We start from the raw sequence: 19203 nt of genomic DNA, 5'->3' as shown, positions 1-19203 counted from the left end.
TTTGCTTTACTCGGATCTGTCTCTAATACAATTTCTTCAATACTTTGAAGAAAGTGATCCAGAATCTGCACCCGTAATTGAATCCATCCCAAAATCCAAGCCTTGACAAAATTTCATCTGAATCCATGGTCAACATTTCAAGATATTTTGTGAAATTTAACAAATTTACATGGGGTTACATACATACATAACATTTAATAAAATTTGCAGATGTAATGGGATTCTTTTGTAAGTTTCAAATTCAATCACAGCCTGAATTTTGCTGTCTGACTTCATTTTGCTGTATTGCAAGGTTCAAATCTGAGTCTTGTGTACACCTTCCAGTACTGAACCTGGGCTGTATGTGAGTACTGTACCGTGCTTCGTTTACAATCACCGCCCATTTTTGCTTTTGGCCAATGACGGGGTCTATGCTTTCTGACGTTTCTTACACGTCACTTCTCTTTTGTCTTCCGTGTCAACATGGCGGCACCCATGGCATCCCAGGCTGCAGCAAGACTACTGAGGACAACAACCTCAAAGCATGCACTTCTAAGCAAATTTAAGGTACTTTATGGCGTACGTTACCGTGAATGCGTTGTTGTTGTTGTTGTTTAGCCAGCCACGTTTGGTTCCTGCTGTCAGTATATCTGTTGTCGGAGTTTTGGTGAGATATGGCTGGAGCTACGTGGCTAACAGTTTAGCATGTTTGAACAGAGAGGGGTCTGAGCAAAGTTTAACAGTGTGACTTACAGCACGCTATATTTGACGATGTAATTACACGTTATATTATAGCACTTTAGTTACTTTTGTTGCTTTTGATATAAAACGTTGTATTTTACATAGTTTTTCTCTCAGTTGTTAGTATTATACTTATACATTGGGCTTATAGTACATTCTTAACAGCATATGTATGCTCACACTTTAGTTGTAAAGACAACCCAGGGAGATGCTGCCACCAAAACAAAGCTCAAAGTTTGCAACTACAGCTATATTCAGATAAAAACCCAGTGAAAAGGTTAATTATTGGACTTTGACAACCACGGCCTGATTGTGAGCCATGAAAAACAGTACACAGCACCAACGCGAAAGATGTCAATAATTACACATCTCACAATTATTTTAAATGTGTCAATTTATAATTATATTTGTCTTTTTTACTTCCACCTGTGGGTAAGCCATAACTATTCCATAATCACTGTTCAATTTTGAAAGACAAGCTGTATAAAACCTTACATTAAGGCTCAGTAATTTAATCAGTGCTGAGAAGAGGATTGAACTGTATGGTAACTAACATATTAACCTATCACAAATGCCTTCATCTAAAGCTAAATTTAAGAAAACATCAAATAGCATGAAGAATTACTGTGCGTATAACACCAAGTATATATATTACTGATATGTAGTTTTTGTGTGCAAATGGTTGCGAACACACTATAGTCCAAGGTTGCCGCTACACTCCAGCCACCGCACCTGTATCCTCATCACAACCTGTTGATACTGTAAATATCCCAGGAACGAGCCTATTGGACTCCGTGTCTGTTTATGCTGTTCTAGCTAAATATATATATATTTTTTAGTAGAGCCTTTTCTCTTGACAAAGTTGTGCCTAAAAAACAGTGGTTAACTTAAATAGGTAGATGGAGTGATATACAGGGCTATATAAAAAGAATGAACCGATTTCATTGCTTCAATTGTCATGGAATGAGGCGGTTACCATTTGAAAGAGGAGCTTTCTAAGTTTTGAATGGCTGCTGACCTGACCTTAAACATCGAATAACAACAGCGATTAACTCGGTAGATCATCGTATTTCAGTTTTCATTTTCATTGTTCATTGTCTGAATAAAGATGTGCTGATACGTGCCTAGGAGGAATTTGTGTATCGCATTGATGTTGTCTGTGGTGGTGGTGGTGGTGGCCGCATTGGACATTTATAAGACAGGAAATAAAGGTTGATTGTAACTTGGTTGGCCTTTTCTATTGCTTTTCCTTATTAACATCTTATGTAATGATTGAAAAATTGGTTCATTCTTTTTGAATACGCCTGTATTATTTTTGTTAACAATGTATTCTAATCACCGAGTGTATGAATATTTATGATTAAAACGTATTAGTCTTTGGAATAATAATAATATGCAAACAAGTAAAAAGAAAGATGCCCCCCACCATGATTTGAAACAATCTCTCTCTAAAAAAACTGATGAGGGATTCTCTGGTTTGTAGAGTATCAGTATCAGAGCCTGATTTGATTGGCAGTCAGGTATCTCTTCAATTCAATCATATCAGTGTTGACAGTATATCAAGTATAGAAAATAATAAAATATGCAAATATGTATTTCCATTCAGTTGGGCTCCAGGATGCTGCGAAAGGGGTCTTGATTTTCTCAATCTGTCTCTCTCATTAATTCTTGTCTGCACAGTAAGATAATCCTTAGGCTGTTTTTCACTGTTGCTGCACAGTGATGTATTTGTAAATGTTTGCTAAGGTTATTTTTTTTTTATGAGGTATACCTGCTTAGCAATAATCTGGCAGTATCGAAGCCTAGCATGGTTTGAAGAGAAACACGAACAAGAGAGCTGGCTCAATGAGACGGGTTCTGAATATTTTACAGTAGGGGGTGGAGAGCCCTCTGCTTGCAATGTCTTCTTTTGCTGGAACTTCAAACGACGGGCGGCTTCCCCATCTGTCTCAGCGAGAACACATTTACATTTCCTCCCCGCAAGGGATACTGCAGGACGAAGTTAGCTCTAACTGGATTTGAATATCACTTCACCAAGGTTAATAGCCATTTCTGTTGCTGGTGAGGTACTTAGTCTTTTTCAATAATTTAGAAGGGCTGCAGTCATTAGGAGATGTTGTCAGCCTCAGAAAATGGGGATTGCAATGAGTGAATGCACTCCTATCAGCTTAACTTCTGCTGCTGTTGGTGTTGTTAAGATAATGAGGAAAAAACGGGAGTGAAGCTGAAAATGAGTTAAGAAAACAATGTCAGTGATTGCTGATAGCTGAAATTCATTAAAAGAGCAGCATGTTGAAGATTGTTTGGAGCTGTCATTCTAACTTATTCATCATCTTTGAAATTGGATCTCCATACGTATCGTAAGTGTGATTTGGATTTCATAATTGAGTTTGCCTGAGGGTTCCCGATGGACTTCTTAGTACAGCGTGGACTTCTCAACAGTGTGTCTTGCAGTGAGAGCGCACGTTGTTACGTCTTAACTTTGAAGATTTTCTGCATTTTGTGGTCCCTGTGGGGTTTCAGATTGGCAAATATAGTTGCTGCCCGTATTTTTACGCTACTCTGACATATGGACTGGTCTAGGGGTTAGCATTGGTGGTGGGTTTCCACGATGTGAGTTTGTATTCCGTATGCGGCATGTCTTTATTAAATATTTCAATGGGTGTTTGCTACTTTCAGTTTTCCCAACTTTTCTGTATGATTTATGCTTCCTTATAAATTTTGGAGTCAAGTCTCACAGTGGATAATTCACTGAATTGACAGTGCTGACAAAACTAATACAGACTGAATTACAAAAAAAACAAACTAAACACAAAAGCATTTCAGTAGGAGTTTGTGAAAGAGTCAGATTAACATTACTGTGTTGTATTTATCTTAGAGAGTGGGGCGACGGTGGCGCAGTGGTTGAGAGGGTCGTCCTATGATCGAGAGGTTGGCCGTTCGGCACATGTGTACACTGTCGTTGTGTCCTTAGGCAAGACACTTCACCCACATTGGTGAATGTGGGTGAATGTGGGTCGCAGCGTGCGCATGCGCACCAGCAGCAGATGAAGTGTAACTGCTGTAAACCAATTCTACCTTCGGGTACAAATGAAGTTACCTTACCTTACCTTATGGCATATGTTAGATATCTCCTTATAATGAAGATGTCAAAAAACGATGTGTAGGAAGTGATTATTCTGGCAGTAGTTATTCTATTACTTGTAGTTATTATAGTTATAATATTTACTGCCATTGCTGGCTGGCTTCAGGGTCTCTCTTCCTTTCACACATGCAGACTTAGGTTTCCACAAAGAGTGGACTTGAACCATACAGTAGTTGTACATCTGTGTATTTCTCTCTCAATTATTTGACGACCGCGCTGGTCTGTTATCTTTTCTTCAGACCCAACACCTTTGAACATGTCTCTGAGTAATTATGCTAATTACTGAAATCCCTATCTGTAGAGACACAACCGTCATATTTTTATTTCTTAAGTCTGTCTGTAGGAGATTAGCCCTGCCTGCTTAAAGACTTGCCAATGATGCAAATCTCACTTATCTAAATCCTGGAGCCATGCTCTGCTGTTACGGCCTCCATCCTCTGCACCACTGCTTTATTCCTTCAGCTCTGTAACAGACAGATGCCATGTCATTTCTCTCTCTATACTCTAATGGGCTGGATACAACCTAAGCCTTTGAGAGGTAAGCACATAAATACGCTACAAGTGGGTGGTGGCAGCAAAGAGATCCAGAATTACATCTATTCTGCCTTTCATACGACCTTACATGATTCAGCTGCTCTTTCACTTTCATATGCAAGTACAGTCAAACAGTAGCATGTATTACAGCACAAATACAGTCAAACACCCTGTCGAAAGAGGAGCATTTTAAAAAAGCCCTTGCGGTCTTGTTTCCGTTGAAAGTCCTTCGTACCTAATTCATTGACATGTAACAATACCAATACAAATAATTACTGCATGTTTATCTTTTTTTGTAGCTCAACAACAGGACAGACAGATTTAAGTAAGACAAAGATGAACTGCGAGTCAATGAATGGACCATAGACCAGTGTAGATGGTTGCAGACATTGTAGTAACAAAGGAAAGGAACCCTTGCATGCATTGGTAAAACCTTCTTGCTGTGAGGCAACAGTGCTATCCACCACCCGACTGTAACACCCAGTAATCTGCTGTTGTTAAACTGAATGCTGACATGGCTTGAGGTTCTACTATCTTAGCCATTGCTCATCATCCAAATCTATGTGGGCAATGCAAAAGCTGAGGACAGAAAGAGGAGCTTCTGCCATCAGTGCTCAAGTACTTAATTCATTAAAGGAGACCAGGCTTTGTGAGTTAGTCCAGTAATGCTTCATGAAGCGTGCTCTTGTTACATTGCTGGCCTCAAGTGAAAAAATGATGTGATTCACACTGGCCTCATTCTGCAGGAGATCCACAGCGACTCTGTTTCCTTGCATCCTCCATTTCCTTTGCTGCGTGTCACCTCTCATTGCTTACTCCACGGTCTCTATTTATGAGTTGCAACGGACTAGCAAACTGCCACCTCATTAGCTGAAAACCGTTCAAGTGCAATCAGTAATGCAATGGTTTTGATAGTCGCTCTGATTTAGCCCCACTCATGAAAGTAGACACTGCGAAATTCCCCTTTAAATTTCTTTCTCGGATGGTTAGCTAAATGGATGGGGGAAAGGGATGAGTTCATAACCTGAATGGGAACAAATCAATTACGTAGAATTGGTGAACTGGCAATCTGTTAATTTCTTGAACATTTGATAATGCTCCTTAAGGAGCATTCTGGTTAATTAACTTTACAGTCATTTGTCGTCACGAATAACACAGCGTGATTTAAAAGGGGCCATGACAAGTAATTGGGATTTTAACCACACAAGACATCTTGCTAAGCTACTGTATAATAGAGATATTCAGTGCTGCTGGAAGCTCCACTCTTTTCACTTCTTGCGGTTACTTTTATTAACTGTACACTGGCACAGAAATAGTCGGTGAACACATACCAACATATTTGAAACAATTTACACAAAAATAAAAGAAGAATCCAACATATTTTTCTTGATGATCAGCTGTGGCGTTGTTGTTGTGGATGATATGGAATTCACGTCTTTTCTCAAACGTCTAACTCAACTCAAAACGCTCTCAGCAGGCCTTCTACTTCAAGCCTTCTACTTCCTCCACAGGTAGTGAAGGCTTCATTCCAAAATGTCCTGTTGCGTAGTTTCCCAGGCTTTCTTCTTTTTTCTTCATCTTCCCCGCCTCCTCCACGTTATGTATTATGGTTAATAACCCTTGTTCTTCTTGGTATTTCTGCAAACATCTACCCACATCAGTACTTTACATTTGGAGGTTAGCAAGTATAAATGTGAGTACTGTCTGGCAGAAAGTGGAAAGAAAGACATAGAGCTTTAAACACTTGGACACAGCGAACATGAACGTGTAGATATTCTCACAAGGACAATGCAGACATGATGTTTAGTGCAGTTACCATGTTAAAGCCTGTCATCATGCTAAAGTTAACAGTAATTATTCAACTCTAAATTTGCCTGAGGCAGATGAGAGTTTTTGCTCAGCAGGTATTTTAGTTTGAAGTTATTTAACAAATGAAAACACAAATCAACTACCGGTATTCTTTATTTCGCGCAGCTATAACGTGATGAAAAGTGCTTCAAAACATAAGGTGTTAAATTTGTTAAAAAATCTTGATTTGTATTGGTCTCTCTCTCGTTTTCTTTCGTCTTTTTTTCCGGACAGTTTCAGAGGAAGAATCCACAAAGGTAGGCCAACTCAGATTTGATGAGAGTGAATGCCCTGTGGTCATTAGGACGGTCAAAAGGAGGGCATTTATCATTCATTTATCATTAGAAGGACAGTCACTGCGAGGACATTTAGAGTCCTAAAATAATCTCAAAGGTCTCTTTGAACCTGTGCTGATCGGAGTCATGTAAGCTTCTCCTCCTTTTCACGAGTCATGTGGGCATATAAATATAGATTTGCAATTTTCTCATGAATACGCATGCTCAAAATAATGCCGGAGCTTCAGTAGCTATGAAAGCATCAGTTTTTTTCTTTAAGCTTTACATAGATCTTCTTTTGGACTCAACATTGGACCTTCACTTTGCCAGACTATTAAAACTAGTTGATGAATATTTGCTTTCAAATCAAAGTATCTTTTTCCCAAAATATCCTCTGGATCCAGACTGTTGTTTACTTCCTTAATGCAGCTCTTTATAGTGGATCCTGCACATACATAATTTATGATGTACACAAACATAATCTCCATAAAGTAATTTATTACTTTTTAATTGACTTTTGAAGGGTGGTGAGTTACAAAGCTTCTTGTTCAGGTGTCCTATATGGTATTGATTTGACAATGCAGCAGCCACTCTGCATTTGTCGTTCACATTGTCAGTCAGGGCGGCCTCTCCAGCAAGTTTGCAGCTGTACTCAGTCTGGATTAGCAGTTAGCAATACTGAGAACGTCAGGTTCTCATACCATTACCTCTTAACAAAACACAGCTCAGATTGGGGCAACAAAAATAAATATGCAGGTGAAAAGTTGAATAAATGGCAGGTAATAGAAGGCGTCCTTTCCTCCAAAGGAGCTGCGTTAAGAAATACTCTTCCTTCGCTTAGTGCTACTAACTAGCAGTAGAGAATCACACCTTGTCTCATCATTGGCTGGATGCTGTCTGGTTTCACTTCCGTTCAGGTGCGTTTTGTGACCTGCGATTTCAACCTTTTTAATTTTTGAGTGACAGATTTGCAAGCAGTACACTGCAGTGGCTGCTGCTTATGGGTCCCGATGAAAGGCGATTGCCTGCTCTGTAACCTGCCACCTGTAAATTAAGGCTCATAGCTCTCATAAATTTCCAAAGGAGTCAGAAGTGCTCTGTCAAATGCTGACTTTTTGACATTGTTTTACTTTTCTCGTGATAAGGACAACTGCCTTAAAATAGCCTTCGGATATTGACTCCTGAAGTTTAACAGAAGGGCAAACTGCAATGTGGTGGCAAGTCTTGAAATGACTTTATGCAGTGTCAAAATCAGACGTCCCCTCACTGTGATGACACTTCTCACAACAATTGTTGGACATTGTGCAGGCTGCTCTCAACCACACGAAGACCGCACAGTCTTGTCTCATAAGAAAAGTCCCAATGTTGCATGATGCTGTGCTGATTACCATATGAACTCACCAAAGAAGTGCATAGAGGGCAGTGTTGACTACACCAAGAATGTGTCCTTCACTGCCACTCGTGGATAAGCACAGCTGTGGCAAGGACTTTGCAATCTGATGCAGCTGCTTCCATAGCGCTCTCTGTCTTTGTCTTTGTGCGAGGGCACAGCCGTGCTGAGTGCTCTTTAAAGAGAGGCAACACGGTGCCAAGTTTATACACAAGAGCAAAGCAATTTGGTTTCAGGAATGTGTGGATGCATTACCTTTAGATTTGTGTTGTTGTTTTTAGGTTTACCATAAAAATATTTTGCTACACAGTTTGTGGTCAATTTACATCATAATGCTGATTGCCATTGCGCAGTATGACAAAGCACTTTAGCAGTCACTTCATATATTAACATCAATTTAAAAGATGACCAGACTGTTGTATACTAATGTGGACTAGCCTGCAAATATTAGGTTGTATAATAAAGGGCAGATGAATATAAAATATAAATATGGACTACCACTATCCTCTGCAGAAACAAGCAAATATATTGTTGGGTTTCATGATTTTGTGTGTTTTTAATTTGAGCTTACACAATGGAAAGTTAGACAATTGAAAATATGTAAAATTTAAAATCAGTCAACTCACTGTTAAAATCTGAGTGAGAATGGCTCGAGACATTAACAAAGCCAGTGTCCACCTCTGCCACCAATGTACATGACAATTTGTGGCTACTAATTTAATGTCAAGACTCTGAAATTAAGTATTTCACAGAATAATTTATTTCTTTGTGTCACTTAAGCATCTGACTACGGTACGGTTTTCTCATCAAAGTTTTTATTGTACTTTTGCATCAAAGTAGAAATGTGACAGAGACGTCAAGCAAAACTGAAATTATTCAGGTGAGGCTAGATTTTTGCATGTCTCTGTGGGTTCAGATGAGGCATATTTTTTAGCCTTTATGATCTCTTGGAAATTAATGTGTCTCTGACCTAAAGGAAAAGTCCGGTAAATATTTTGTAGGACTTTTTTGGAACATGCCTCTTGGTGTTTTGATTGTGCCGAGCGCTTTGCCAGAGAAGCTTATCTCAACTAAACTTGAAGGAGTTGGCGCTTTGCTTGTTGATTCATAAAGCTGACTAACTCCTGTTTTCACCTTGCAGCTTTGTATTTGTGTTCTTTGGCATGCTACTTAAAAATACAGTTTTTTGTATTTGCAAAATGAATAGGACCTGTTCCATGAATGCCTTCCCCCCGTGTTATCTCTATATTTTAATCCTGAATATGTTCACGGTACCAATGTCACCATTCTCTTGCTGCTACGACCTACTTCTTGTCATTTAGATGCATTCATGAGAAATACCTTGAGTGCTTTTGTGTGTACAAGAGTTTGCTGTGAATATTTATGTCATGTAGTGGCCATGTCAGAGGATGAAACTTTGTTTTTGACAGTGTGCCTTCGCCAGTGCGCTCACCTCACCTCGTGTGTGCCTGCTCTCATCTTCTTTGTGTGGGTGTGTATTAGGAACAAGTACGACAGTAGTTAGGTAGAAGTACGGGGTAGACTTGTCTCTGGAGTGCTACTGATGTTAATTACTATAGAAAGCATGTCTCAGGAGACTACAGCCCAGCTGCCTGTCTGCCTGCCTTGCTGCCTCGGTGTCTACCGAGAGGAAATTGTCTCTTTCTACTCCTCATTTACTGTATCATGACACAGCATAATATACTTACGGTAATTTAACATGGGGCGATTTACGACTTAAATCGGTTAACGACCAATCCCTCAGAAGTTGACGACTACCTGTAAATAGGAGGAATGTAACTGAGTGTGGACAGTCTTTATAATCATTTAAGTATAGAGTCGCTCAATTGGAGGAACTGTACAGACAGATTTATTGTCCAAGTCCTGAAATTCCCGTTGTTTTTCTGTCCTTTAATTCACGCAACGTTCATTTATTCATCTTCCGAATCCCGGTCACAGGTTTACTCTGGCTTCAAATGAAACCAGATTTCCCATTCCCATATTTTTGTATGTATTTTCTGGGAACTTTATAGAACAAATTTTGGACAGTAGTGATGTGACAAATAGTAAATGGACTATTTACTATTACTAAGGACTGCCAGTCAGTCGTGAAATATGTATTTGAATGAGAAGCAACTTTTATTTCAATGTGGTGTTTCCATATATATATATATATCCTGGAATCCTGGTTTAATGATATATATATGTACTTGGATAATCTGAGAGTTGAGGATAGTATCCTGGTTGTGTGTTGATAGAGATATTATAGCTCATACTTGCACCCTCTGACTGGCTATAAATAATGTCATAGAAAATATGCCAGTGTGTCTCTCATGAGCTTTTTTAAAGTTTTAAATGATCAAATGTCAGAACACATCAGAATGAATCTGAAGACAACAATTGAAGACAAGACCCCATCATGCATATCAAGTTTGAAGTGCTACCATTGCTAGAATGATCCCATCTTTGATACAAGTTGTCTGTGGGTCTGGTATGTATGAGAAAGAGCCCCAGGTGCCTTTCCATTCTCTGGTGTTTTGCCTAAGGTGACTGTCACTGCCTAGAGCGACACCTCCAGCCCCACTTGACTTCTCTAGTAGGCAATAGTTGTTATTTTGGGAGCTCTGCATAGCTTCTCTCCCTCCCCATACTCAGTCCTCCATTTTTGGGGGTTGAATATATGCCTTTTAATGATATTTATTAGTCTAATCTTCTGCTTGGCGATTAAAGGAATTCAATATTTATTTATTTTTTATGATAAGCTTAGGATGTTTTCTGTGATGGACAGTCTATCATGCAGCAGAAATTTACACACATGGTCCTTCATCTATCTTTCAAGAGGGGTGTGCTTGCTAACTTTAGCTCCAGAAACTAGAGTGTTTCCCGTTACCTGGCAGCACTATCTTTTCCACTGGGACGTCTCTTGAATTGTCTATACTGACCTTGCTAAGAAATGACTGAAATAGCCATTCAGATTTTAATTCCTACAAGCCTAATATGTTTGAAAATCAATCAGGTGGCTCCCATTATCCTTGATCAGATCAGTAGGTGTACGACGAAATCTATAAAGGCCTCTCACCACCAGATAATATATGCTGAACATCAGCATAGACGAGAATTCAATGATAATTTTCCCCTGTGTTTTGGAATTCAAATGAGAATCTTCTTGTCTTTTTTATAATACGCCAGTTGCCTTCTGGTTTGCAAGTTACTGGGAACTTGAGTGGCATGGGATGTCCATGTTTCCAAAGACGAGGCTCTGAAGATACCTGACAGCAGTAAAAAAAAAAAAAAAAAAGAGACCCACAGTCCGCCTACTCTGCTGGCTTGTTAAAGATGTGGGCTATGCTCCAGCAGCAGCACAGAGTTCCGGTGTGTCCAAATAGTCTTTCTAAAATTCTCTAATAATTTTCCCATACCTGTTTCCAGATTTATTCTGTAGTTTGCTGTGCAGCTATTATAATCACATTATTAGGTTTTATAGAATGCTGTGGAAAGCAGTCCTTCACATGTGTGCATAGAAACAGGAACTGAAACACATTTTATGTCGCTGCAGACGAGACTGCAGTGCTGACCTGCAGATGCCCCTTATTACCAGATTCAGTTATGCAAGAAGAAAGGCTAGAATGGAAAAACATACTATCCTGAGAGAAAACAGCCCATTCGGGCTCTAATGAAGTCTACCGATGAAACCTCATGAGAGCCGGAATGGTGAAAGCATGCTAATACGTTGGATCATGCGGTACAGAGGTTGTTTTCTTTGTAGTGGGTTGTTTTTGTTTTCAGGTGAATGCAATTGACAATTGTTTTTAATTTTAGATTTAAAAAAAGTTTCAGCTTGGCTAATAGGGCACTATTAGAGTGACCATAACAAACTAATTCCTGCCTCATCACATAACCATTATGGGTTCTTTAGGCCGATGCGTCACTCCCTCTATCATTTCACTGGGTAGAGTTGTTCAGCGAATGCACTCACTTCCAACCGCCCACTATTGTGTTCCTATTCCTATTCCACCAACACACACACGAACACGATCTGACTGAAAAAAAAATTTCTGTTCTATCCTTTACTGCACTTTCTTTCCTCTTTCTCACTCCAACAAACTTTACCATGAAAACATTTACATGCACGCTTGTAAACACACATCATAGGTCATGCTGTCGTGGAAGCATTTTTATTTAACTCTGACACAGCTTGCGACTCCCTGTTGCATCCAAAATACCAGTTTCCATTAGATACCAACAACAGCTGGAATTAACTGACCCTACGTCTGCTGACGGAGCAAACCGTTCCAGAGCTATCCTGCTGTACAGTTCCTGCAGCTTCCTGCATCATTACTGAAATAATAGGAGTGAGATGGATGAATGGGATGTACAGAGGGAGGAAAAAGGATGTATCCTGTCTGCTTTTGTTCTTAATCACACACAGTGATTCTGACAGATTGACTGTGTGTGTGTGTGTGGAAGACTGTTGATTGATAGGTGAAAACATCTTCAAGTGTCAGCTAGAACTCCAGGTGCTTCTGATTCAATAGTCAAGTCACACAGTGCACTGTTATTGCTGGAAAAGATTGATTCGTGGAAGAATGGGCATAATTCAGAGAACTTTCACTTGCAAGTCAAAGTGACTCATATTTCCTCGCCCTCCCGGTTCTTTTCACTGCAGGACAACTGGTTTAGTCCCAGAAGATGGCTGAATCTACAAGAGTACCAGAGCAAGAAGCTGATGCAAGAGAGTGGAGTCGCTGTCCAGCGTTTCTTTGTGGCCGACACAGCTTCTGAGGCGCTGGAGGCTGCAAAGAGACTCAGTGAGTTAACAAAATGCGTAAAGAGCCATACTTCACTTACGTCCACTTGAGTCAGGAGGATGAAGGAGGCTCCCCCTCTCAGGCTAGACTATGTTTGAAATGTTTGTCTTAGACACCCGTGTAAAGGCAATGATGCTTAAACACGTCTTATCGATACTATGCTTGATAGAAGCACTGATTATTGTGCAGCTCGTAATTGATTCCTTCATTTAGCCTTTTTTATTTTTAATTACCCTTTCAGTCAAATTTAAGATAATTCTATGTCACCATCGAGCTAAATAAAATCTTAAATTAAACTTTTCAGTCGTAGGGACATCAGATTTTCTATTTGTCTTTTTTAAGTTGAATATCCCCTCAACAAATCATCACTAGGCTGACCTATTTCCAATACATTTTGAATACCTTGTTTATTGATCTCCATCTTTTTGTGGTCCTAATGTGTGCTAAAATACAATGTACATGTTGAATATATGTAGGGTTTGGCAAACTGTCATGGAATTATATTTAATGCATAATTGTACACTGTGAAACCTTAGCAGCCCTGTTTGTGCTACATAGCTCTTCTGCCATGCTACAGGGCACGCAAATGACTGTGACTAATCAGGGTTGAAGTTTTATCAAATTTAATCCGGTTCTTATGCTGTATGCTTCCGTGCGGAAGCCTGTGTTTTTTGAGCTTAGTGGTTCCGCCTACTTGGTTTTTCATCATGCACTCATCCACGCTAATTTGTTTCACAGCCTCTCGTGTCCAATTTCTCATGTTTAGCATTTGTTTTTGTTTTTCTCTTTTGTAAATTAACTATATTCATGATCACTGCTTGTTTGCTTGGTTGATTATTTATATGCTAGGAAGAGACCTAGACTATAATTCAAGTCTTAACAGAAATACAAGATCTCCGCAAAATAGACTGCATCATCTCGCAGATACACTCTGAGCCTGGCCAAAGCTTCTTTGATCCTTACGCATGTCCATTTTCCAAATCATCTCCTTCAAGGACAAAATGTTCACTTGCTTCCGAATACATCCCATCCACTAACGGGTGCCATTGAAAGATCACACCATGGTTAAGTAAATCTGTCTGTCATGATTGATCAGTATACACTGTGTGCGTAGGTGTTTCACAAAGGATTTAAACACACTATATGTGCAGAAAGACCTGCTTGCTCTCCACTGCTTCTGACGTATGAAAGTCAATCCAGTAATGAATATAGATTTTGTCTTTGTCTTTGAAGCAAACATCCGCAGCCAAGCAAATGCACACGGCTTCACACATTAAATACCTGTGCTCTGCTACAGCCAAAGATAATGTAATCATACGGTCTACTTTGCGTTGCCACCTGCTTAGACAGATGCATCTGTTGAGCAAATCTTGATGGATTTTCAGGCTGAATTTCTCAATCAAACCACATGTTTACCTCCCCTTCCTTGTTTTGCGAGAACTCGGCATATCTGTTAGACCTCCTGCCTTCCCCAAAATCAATCACTGACAAAACGATGATGGAAGAACACATTGGTTTGGATTGTTAACTTTGCTGCATGCTCGTCTGGTGCGATGACTTGGAGCAACGTATTCTTGTGTCTATAGACACCTTATTTCAGTGGAGTCAGAATGTCTTGTCCTGATATCCTTTTGTAATCATCCATTCTTTCCTTTAACAAATTGTGTCGCAGCTACATTTTTCACATTTTCATTTTTTAAACCCAAAATTATTTTTGTTTTTATTCACCTCAGTGTATCTTATTTTCCATCTTCTTCACAACCTCAATTCACGTGATTCTGAATATTCAGTGGCAACAAAGGAGTTTTTGCGCATGCTTGTCAAATCTCGTGTGTATTTATTAGAGGGAAAGGTGATTTAATGTGTTGCCTTCCTGAATAATTGCAAGCTACCTTGACATTAACTCATGGATGAGGTTAGTAAGTGCTTGTGTATATGTGTGTGTGTGTGTATGTGTGCATGTGCGTGGGTGCTTATGTGCCTGTCCAAGGATTTAGAATTATATGCGATTCTATGCAAATGGCACATATTATTGTACAAATGCATCAAACACATTTACTAAATGTTTTTTTTGCAGGAAATTCTGTTTATTTTAATCTTGGATTATGACCAAACTCTTCTAATTTTAAATTCTCTGCCTGCTCACAGGCTCAGATTTTCAGTTTGACAATATAAAAAGAAGGATGCATGAAGTTCCTTGATTTGTGCACCACAGACATGCAAAGATAATTCTAAATTGCCAATAGGTGTGAATGAATGCATGAATGGTGTACCCATTCTTTTCCCCTTTGTTTTGATCTGGGATTGGGATTAGGGTTCTAAGATTATCATATATTTTAAATCCTATTTTGTAGGTGGCACAGACCTGATGTCCTCATTCTGGATTCCCCTGGATTGGGTCCGGCTGGTCTGTCTGAATAGTCAACAATGCTATAGGTGTGGCCAAAAATGTATGGGCATCCAAAACTTTGGTTCAATAGAAAGGGTCTGAACTCCATAATACACTGGAGATGGACAAATATATCTTGCTGTCAAACATGGTTAAAACATGGGGCATGGCAAGTCCTCTCCTCACTGCACCTCCTCTCCCCTCTCATGCACAGTCCCCACTAGGGCCACCTTGTGCACTTCAACACTTCAAGAGCCTTTTAAGACCGCTTTCATCTTCCCCCCCCCGTCAGAAAATGAAGCAGTCTCTGGTGAAAACCGCTGACAGTGGCAGTTAGCGCTGAGCGTTTGCTCAACCTCATACCTTTCACGTCTGTCTTTATCTGAATTATTCAGGCATGGGATGGCCATATTTGAGGTTTGTGTGTATGTGCACCAACTGAAATCCCTGCCCCGTCATCCTTTTGTTCTTCTACTGGACACAGCAGAGGCAGCTTATCATGTACTTAGGGAGCTGATTTTTTTCCAATGAGTTCCTCAACGTGAGAAGATTATCCAAATGTGAAGTGTCCCATGTCCGAAGCAATGACTTGCTAGCTGATTTCTTTATCCAATACAACAGGAGATGGTGATTAAGACATTATAATAGGTCAAGTTTATTATTGTCTTGATGCATTCACGCAGCTCCAAAATCACCTTGGATTTGGCGTCGGTTGCTAAAAGGAGTTGAGACACGACTGTCTTCTTTTACCAATTTAAACAAAACTGATCCATCAACTGATGCAAGCTCTGTAACATACGACCAGGGTGTTGGCATTGCTTTGTGTGGGTTTACATGCATCATGCATTAATGAACTCACTGTTACTATTTTTGCAAAATACCGTAATAAATCTTTTTTTTTTTTTAAATCATTACAAATTTACAACCATTTCCTGTGGTGTTCCTGTTTATATGAACAGCTAGAATCAAGTATCTGTATTGCTTTAAAAAGTTCAACCTCAATCTATCTGCTAAAACCTGTAAAGCAATCATAGTAGTAGTTAAAGTCCTGTGTGCCCCCGCCTTCTTCACGGTACAGAGTAGATAAACGAGTGTGGGGAGTTAACCAGAGGGAGCTGCAGTTATCTCCATCTCAAGACTTCCTCCCTGCAAGGCTTCTACTGAAGGACGGAAGAGTTCCTGTCCCTTCACAGGGCTGGCCTGTGACACACAAGACCAGATTAAGGTGTCTGAAGATTACACGGGAGATGCAGTGGTTGGCGCTGAAACCGGTACCTTCACAGCAAGAAGGGACCGGGTTCGAATCCCATCTGTGTGGAGTGTGTATGTTCTCCTCGTGTCCGCATGGGTTTTATCCAGGCTCTCCAGTTTCCTCCCACCTCCAAAAAACATGCAGTTTAGGTGAATTGATTACGACAAAATTGTCTATAGTGTTATTGGCCTCTTCAAGGATTGGTTTTCACCCGTAGTATATTAGCTGTGTCTTAGGTCTCTTGCTTTGTAAGAAAACATCCATCTGAAATTGTCTTAACAGCTGTAAATAGGCTTTGCTGGGTAAAGCTGCCTGTCTCTCAGAGAGCTGATTTCTATAAGCAGCTTAGTGTTTCCACCTCCTTATTACACACTCTAACCCTCTTCATGTTGTGGGTGAGGCATGGAATTATTTTTTTATACATCCTTTCTTTGACACCATGTGCCAGTGACAGTGAATATGCCACCTGCTGTTTGTTATTGGGATCTAAATGTTACCTTTTGTTGCTGATCTCATTTGAGGAGTGACGTTGGGTTCACACTAAACTGTGCTTTCTTCTCCAGACCTCCAACCATCAGGAACATTTCATTACTCGTACAGTGAGCAAGTACAGTAGTCCTCACCCGTACCGGGTGCATTGGCAGCAGCAGATGTTGGTAGCTTTGTCAGCTGTTGCTCATGCTGAACCGGTAAAAATGGTTCAGTATACAGTATGGGGAAACCTACATTTTTGTAGCCTTTTGTAGTAATTTATTTAAAATACTGGTGCTTATCTGGATCACACGAGCCCAGAAGTAGTTAGTAGTTTTAAAGGGTTTTATCCTCAAACAAATCATTCTCCCTGCTTTTGTATAATGTGCATACACAGCAACCTTCAGTCCACAATACCGCTGTGATTATATTCGCCGCCTGTGCTTGAATGACTATGAAAAGCGCTCTCAGTGAAAGGAGACCAGGGACATGTTGTCTGTCTAAAAGCCATAGACAACAATAACGAGGACTTGGCCTTCATGCGAGCCGCTACTGGAGGGTGTGCGACACAGTCCAGGACACTGACGTTCTACTCCACTGAGTAGCGCTGGGATGGCATCATTAGAGGCAGAGACAGATGCAGGAATGAAGCTAAAGAAGACAAAAAGAATGAGCTGGTAATGATGCATTTTGAATTCCCTCAAACAGAGGTCAAATTCTCGTTGTCTTCGGCTAGTTTGTCTCAATCTCATGTTATGCCCATTCTAAGTCGCATTAGGACTTTGAGGAGTATGGTTAGGATTTTTTCCAATGTTCACTGACTTTTGAACCCCGACTGAACAGTAAAATGCATTTAGCTTCAAGAATCCAAAGGTCATTTATATGCCAAGCGAGATGAAAAACAGGAGGTTTTATTTACATATCTTTACTTTTGGTTCAGCTGCATTTGCTGCATTAGTGCAGAGTAATTGCTGTCTGACCTTTTCATAGTCTGGCAGAATTGGGAATATTCAGCGATTACAGGAAGCTGAGCTTGTCAAAGATAATGCCAACATTAGTGTTATGGTTAAAGGAAATCATCACACAAACTGCTGGTCCTGCTAGAATCAAGGCTTCATGAGAAAAATAATGTTTTGGTGCTGTACATTATGCCAAAATAAATGTTGGCTTCCGTAGATCTCTCGACGCACGAGCAACGGATAGTAATACGTTTGCACGTATCCCTTTCTTTGTATGCAGTTAGTGAGGCTTATCAAGTAGTTGACTGTTTCAAAGGCTGTTTGCATAATGTGTTTTTATACTACTTTTTATTGTAGGTGATTCCTAATATCAGGGTTTTCATGCACCCGAAAAAAAAAGTTTTTTTTTTTTGCAGCTGCTTGAAATGGCTTTCCATCGCTGTCGGTGGAATAGCGGTTATCAAAGTCTTTGAAACCATTTCACGGCATGACGTAAGACTGAAGCAAATGGAAGCGCACATTGTTGTACGTACCCATGAATTGTACATCACCCTTCAGCTAATTCCACAAAATACTTGGGAATGACTAACCTCTGAATTCTTTCTTATGGTCTTGTTTGACTGATATTTACGTCCTTTATTGTCAAAGACTAAATTCTGCCTGCTTGGAAGCAACCGGCATTCTGCTGGTTGTTTCTTTCCTCCCTCGTGTGTTAATTACATTTATCCTTTGGAAAGCTCATGCTGTCTGTTGCGCTTCATTGTGCATGTGTGCACCTGCTTACTTTCTTCACTCCCAAGAGGTTGATTAGTCCTCTGTATTTAGCCACCACATTACATCCATTGCAGCACGCTTGGACACTGGGGAGGACCAGTGATCTTTTTCTCCATCCTTGTAATAGCAACCTCATCTTGCTGTCTCTGGATTGGCTAACAGCTTGCATCTGTTGCTGACCAGCCAGCGTCGCCGTTCTGATAAATCCCTTGGGGGCTTAAGCAAATATCAGACCAAAGCTCTGCCTCTGTCCACCCACCGGCTGCATCAAACGGACAGAAGGGGGTGAGAAAATAGATTGTTCTCAAGAGCGCACATCAAGAAAGTGGGTGACTAACGCACTGTCTTAGAAGAACATCCCTTTTGCCAACTGCTGTCACTGACAAACAGACTGGGAGTTGATTTGCACTCATTACTGGGAAATTAGTAAAGCCTGAGGATGTTGACCATATTACTCTGATTGCATGCGATGTGATTGGAGATGCTGCGCGATGTTAATCTCCGTATCCCCAAGATATAGAAAATAAATGGAGATGAAAATCTTTCCTTGCGTCTTGACAGTGGGCCACATCTCATCCAAATGCAATCAGAGGACTGATTATGCAACAAGGACAATGAGTGTGTTTCTAATTATTGCG

At 40.1% G+C, this 19203-nt stretch overlaps 1 protein-coding gene across 1 annotated transcript in view; it reads left to right on the top strand.

Moving 5' to 3' along the window:
• The first annotated feature begins 453 nt into the window (after positions 1-453).
• Positions 454-19203, top strand: part of suclg2 (succinate-CoA ligase GDP-forming subunit beta) — a 54309-nt gene continuing 35559 nt past the window's right edge. Inside the window, exons 1-2 of the mRNA XM_068742422.1 lie at positions 454-546; positions 12579-12720. Of these exons, the coding sequence (XP_068598523.1) occupies positions 463-546; positions 12579-12720 (226 nt within the window). The 5' untranslated portion in view covers positions 454-462. The remainder of the gene's footprint in view (positions 547-12578; positions 12721-19203) is intronic.

This window comes from Brachionichthys hirsutus, chromosome 8, assembly GCF_040956055.1.
Source record: "Brachionichthys hirsutus isolate HB-005 chromosome 8, CSIRO-AGI_Bhir_v1, whole genome shotgun sequence".
In the NCBI taxonomy this organism is placed as follows: Eukaryota; Metazoa; Chordata; class Actinopteri; order Lophiiformes; family Brachionichthyidae; genus Brachionichthys; species Brachionichthys hirsutus.
Note: the sequence above shows the minus strand (reverse complement) of the source record. Positions and strands in the feature narration are given on the sequence as shown.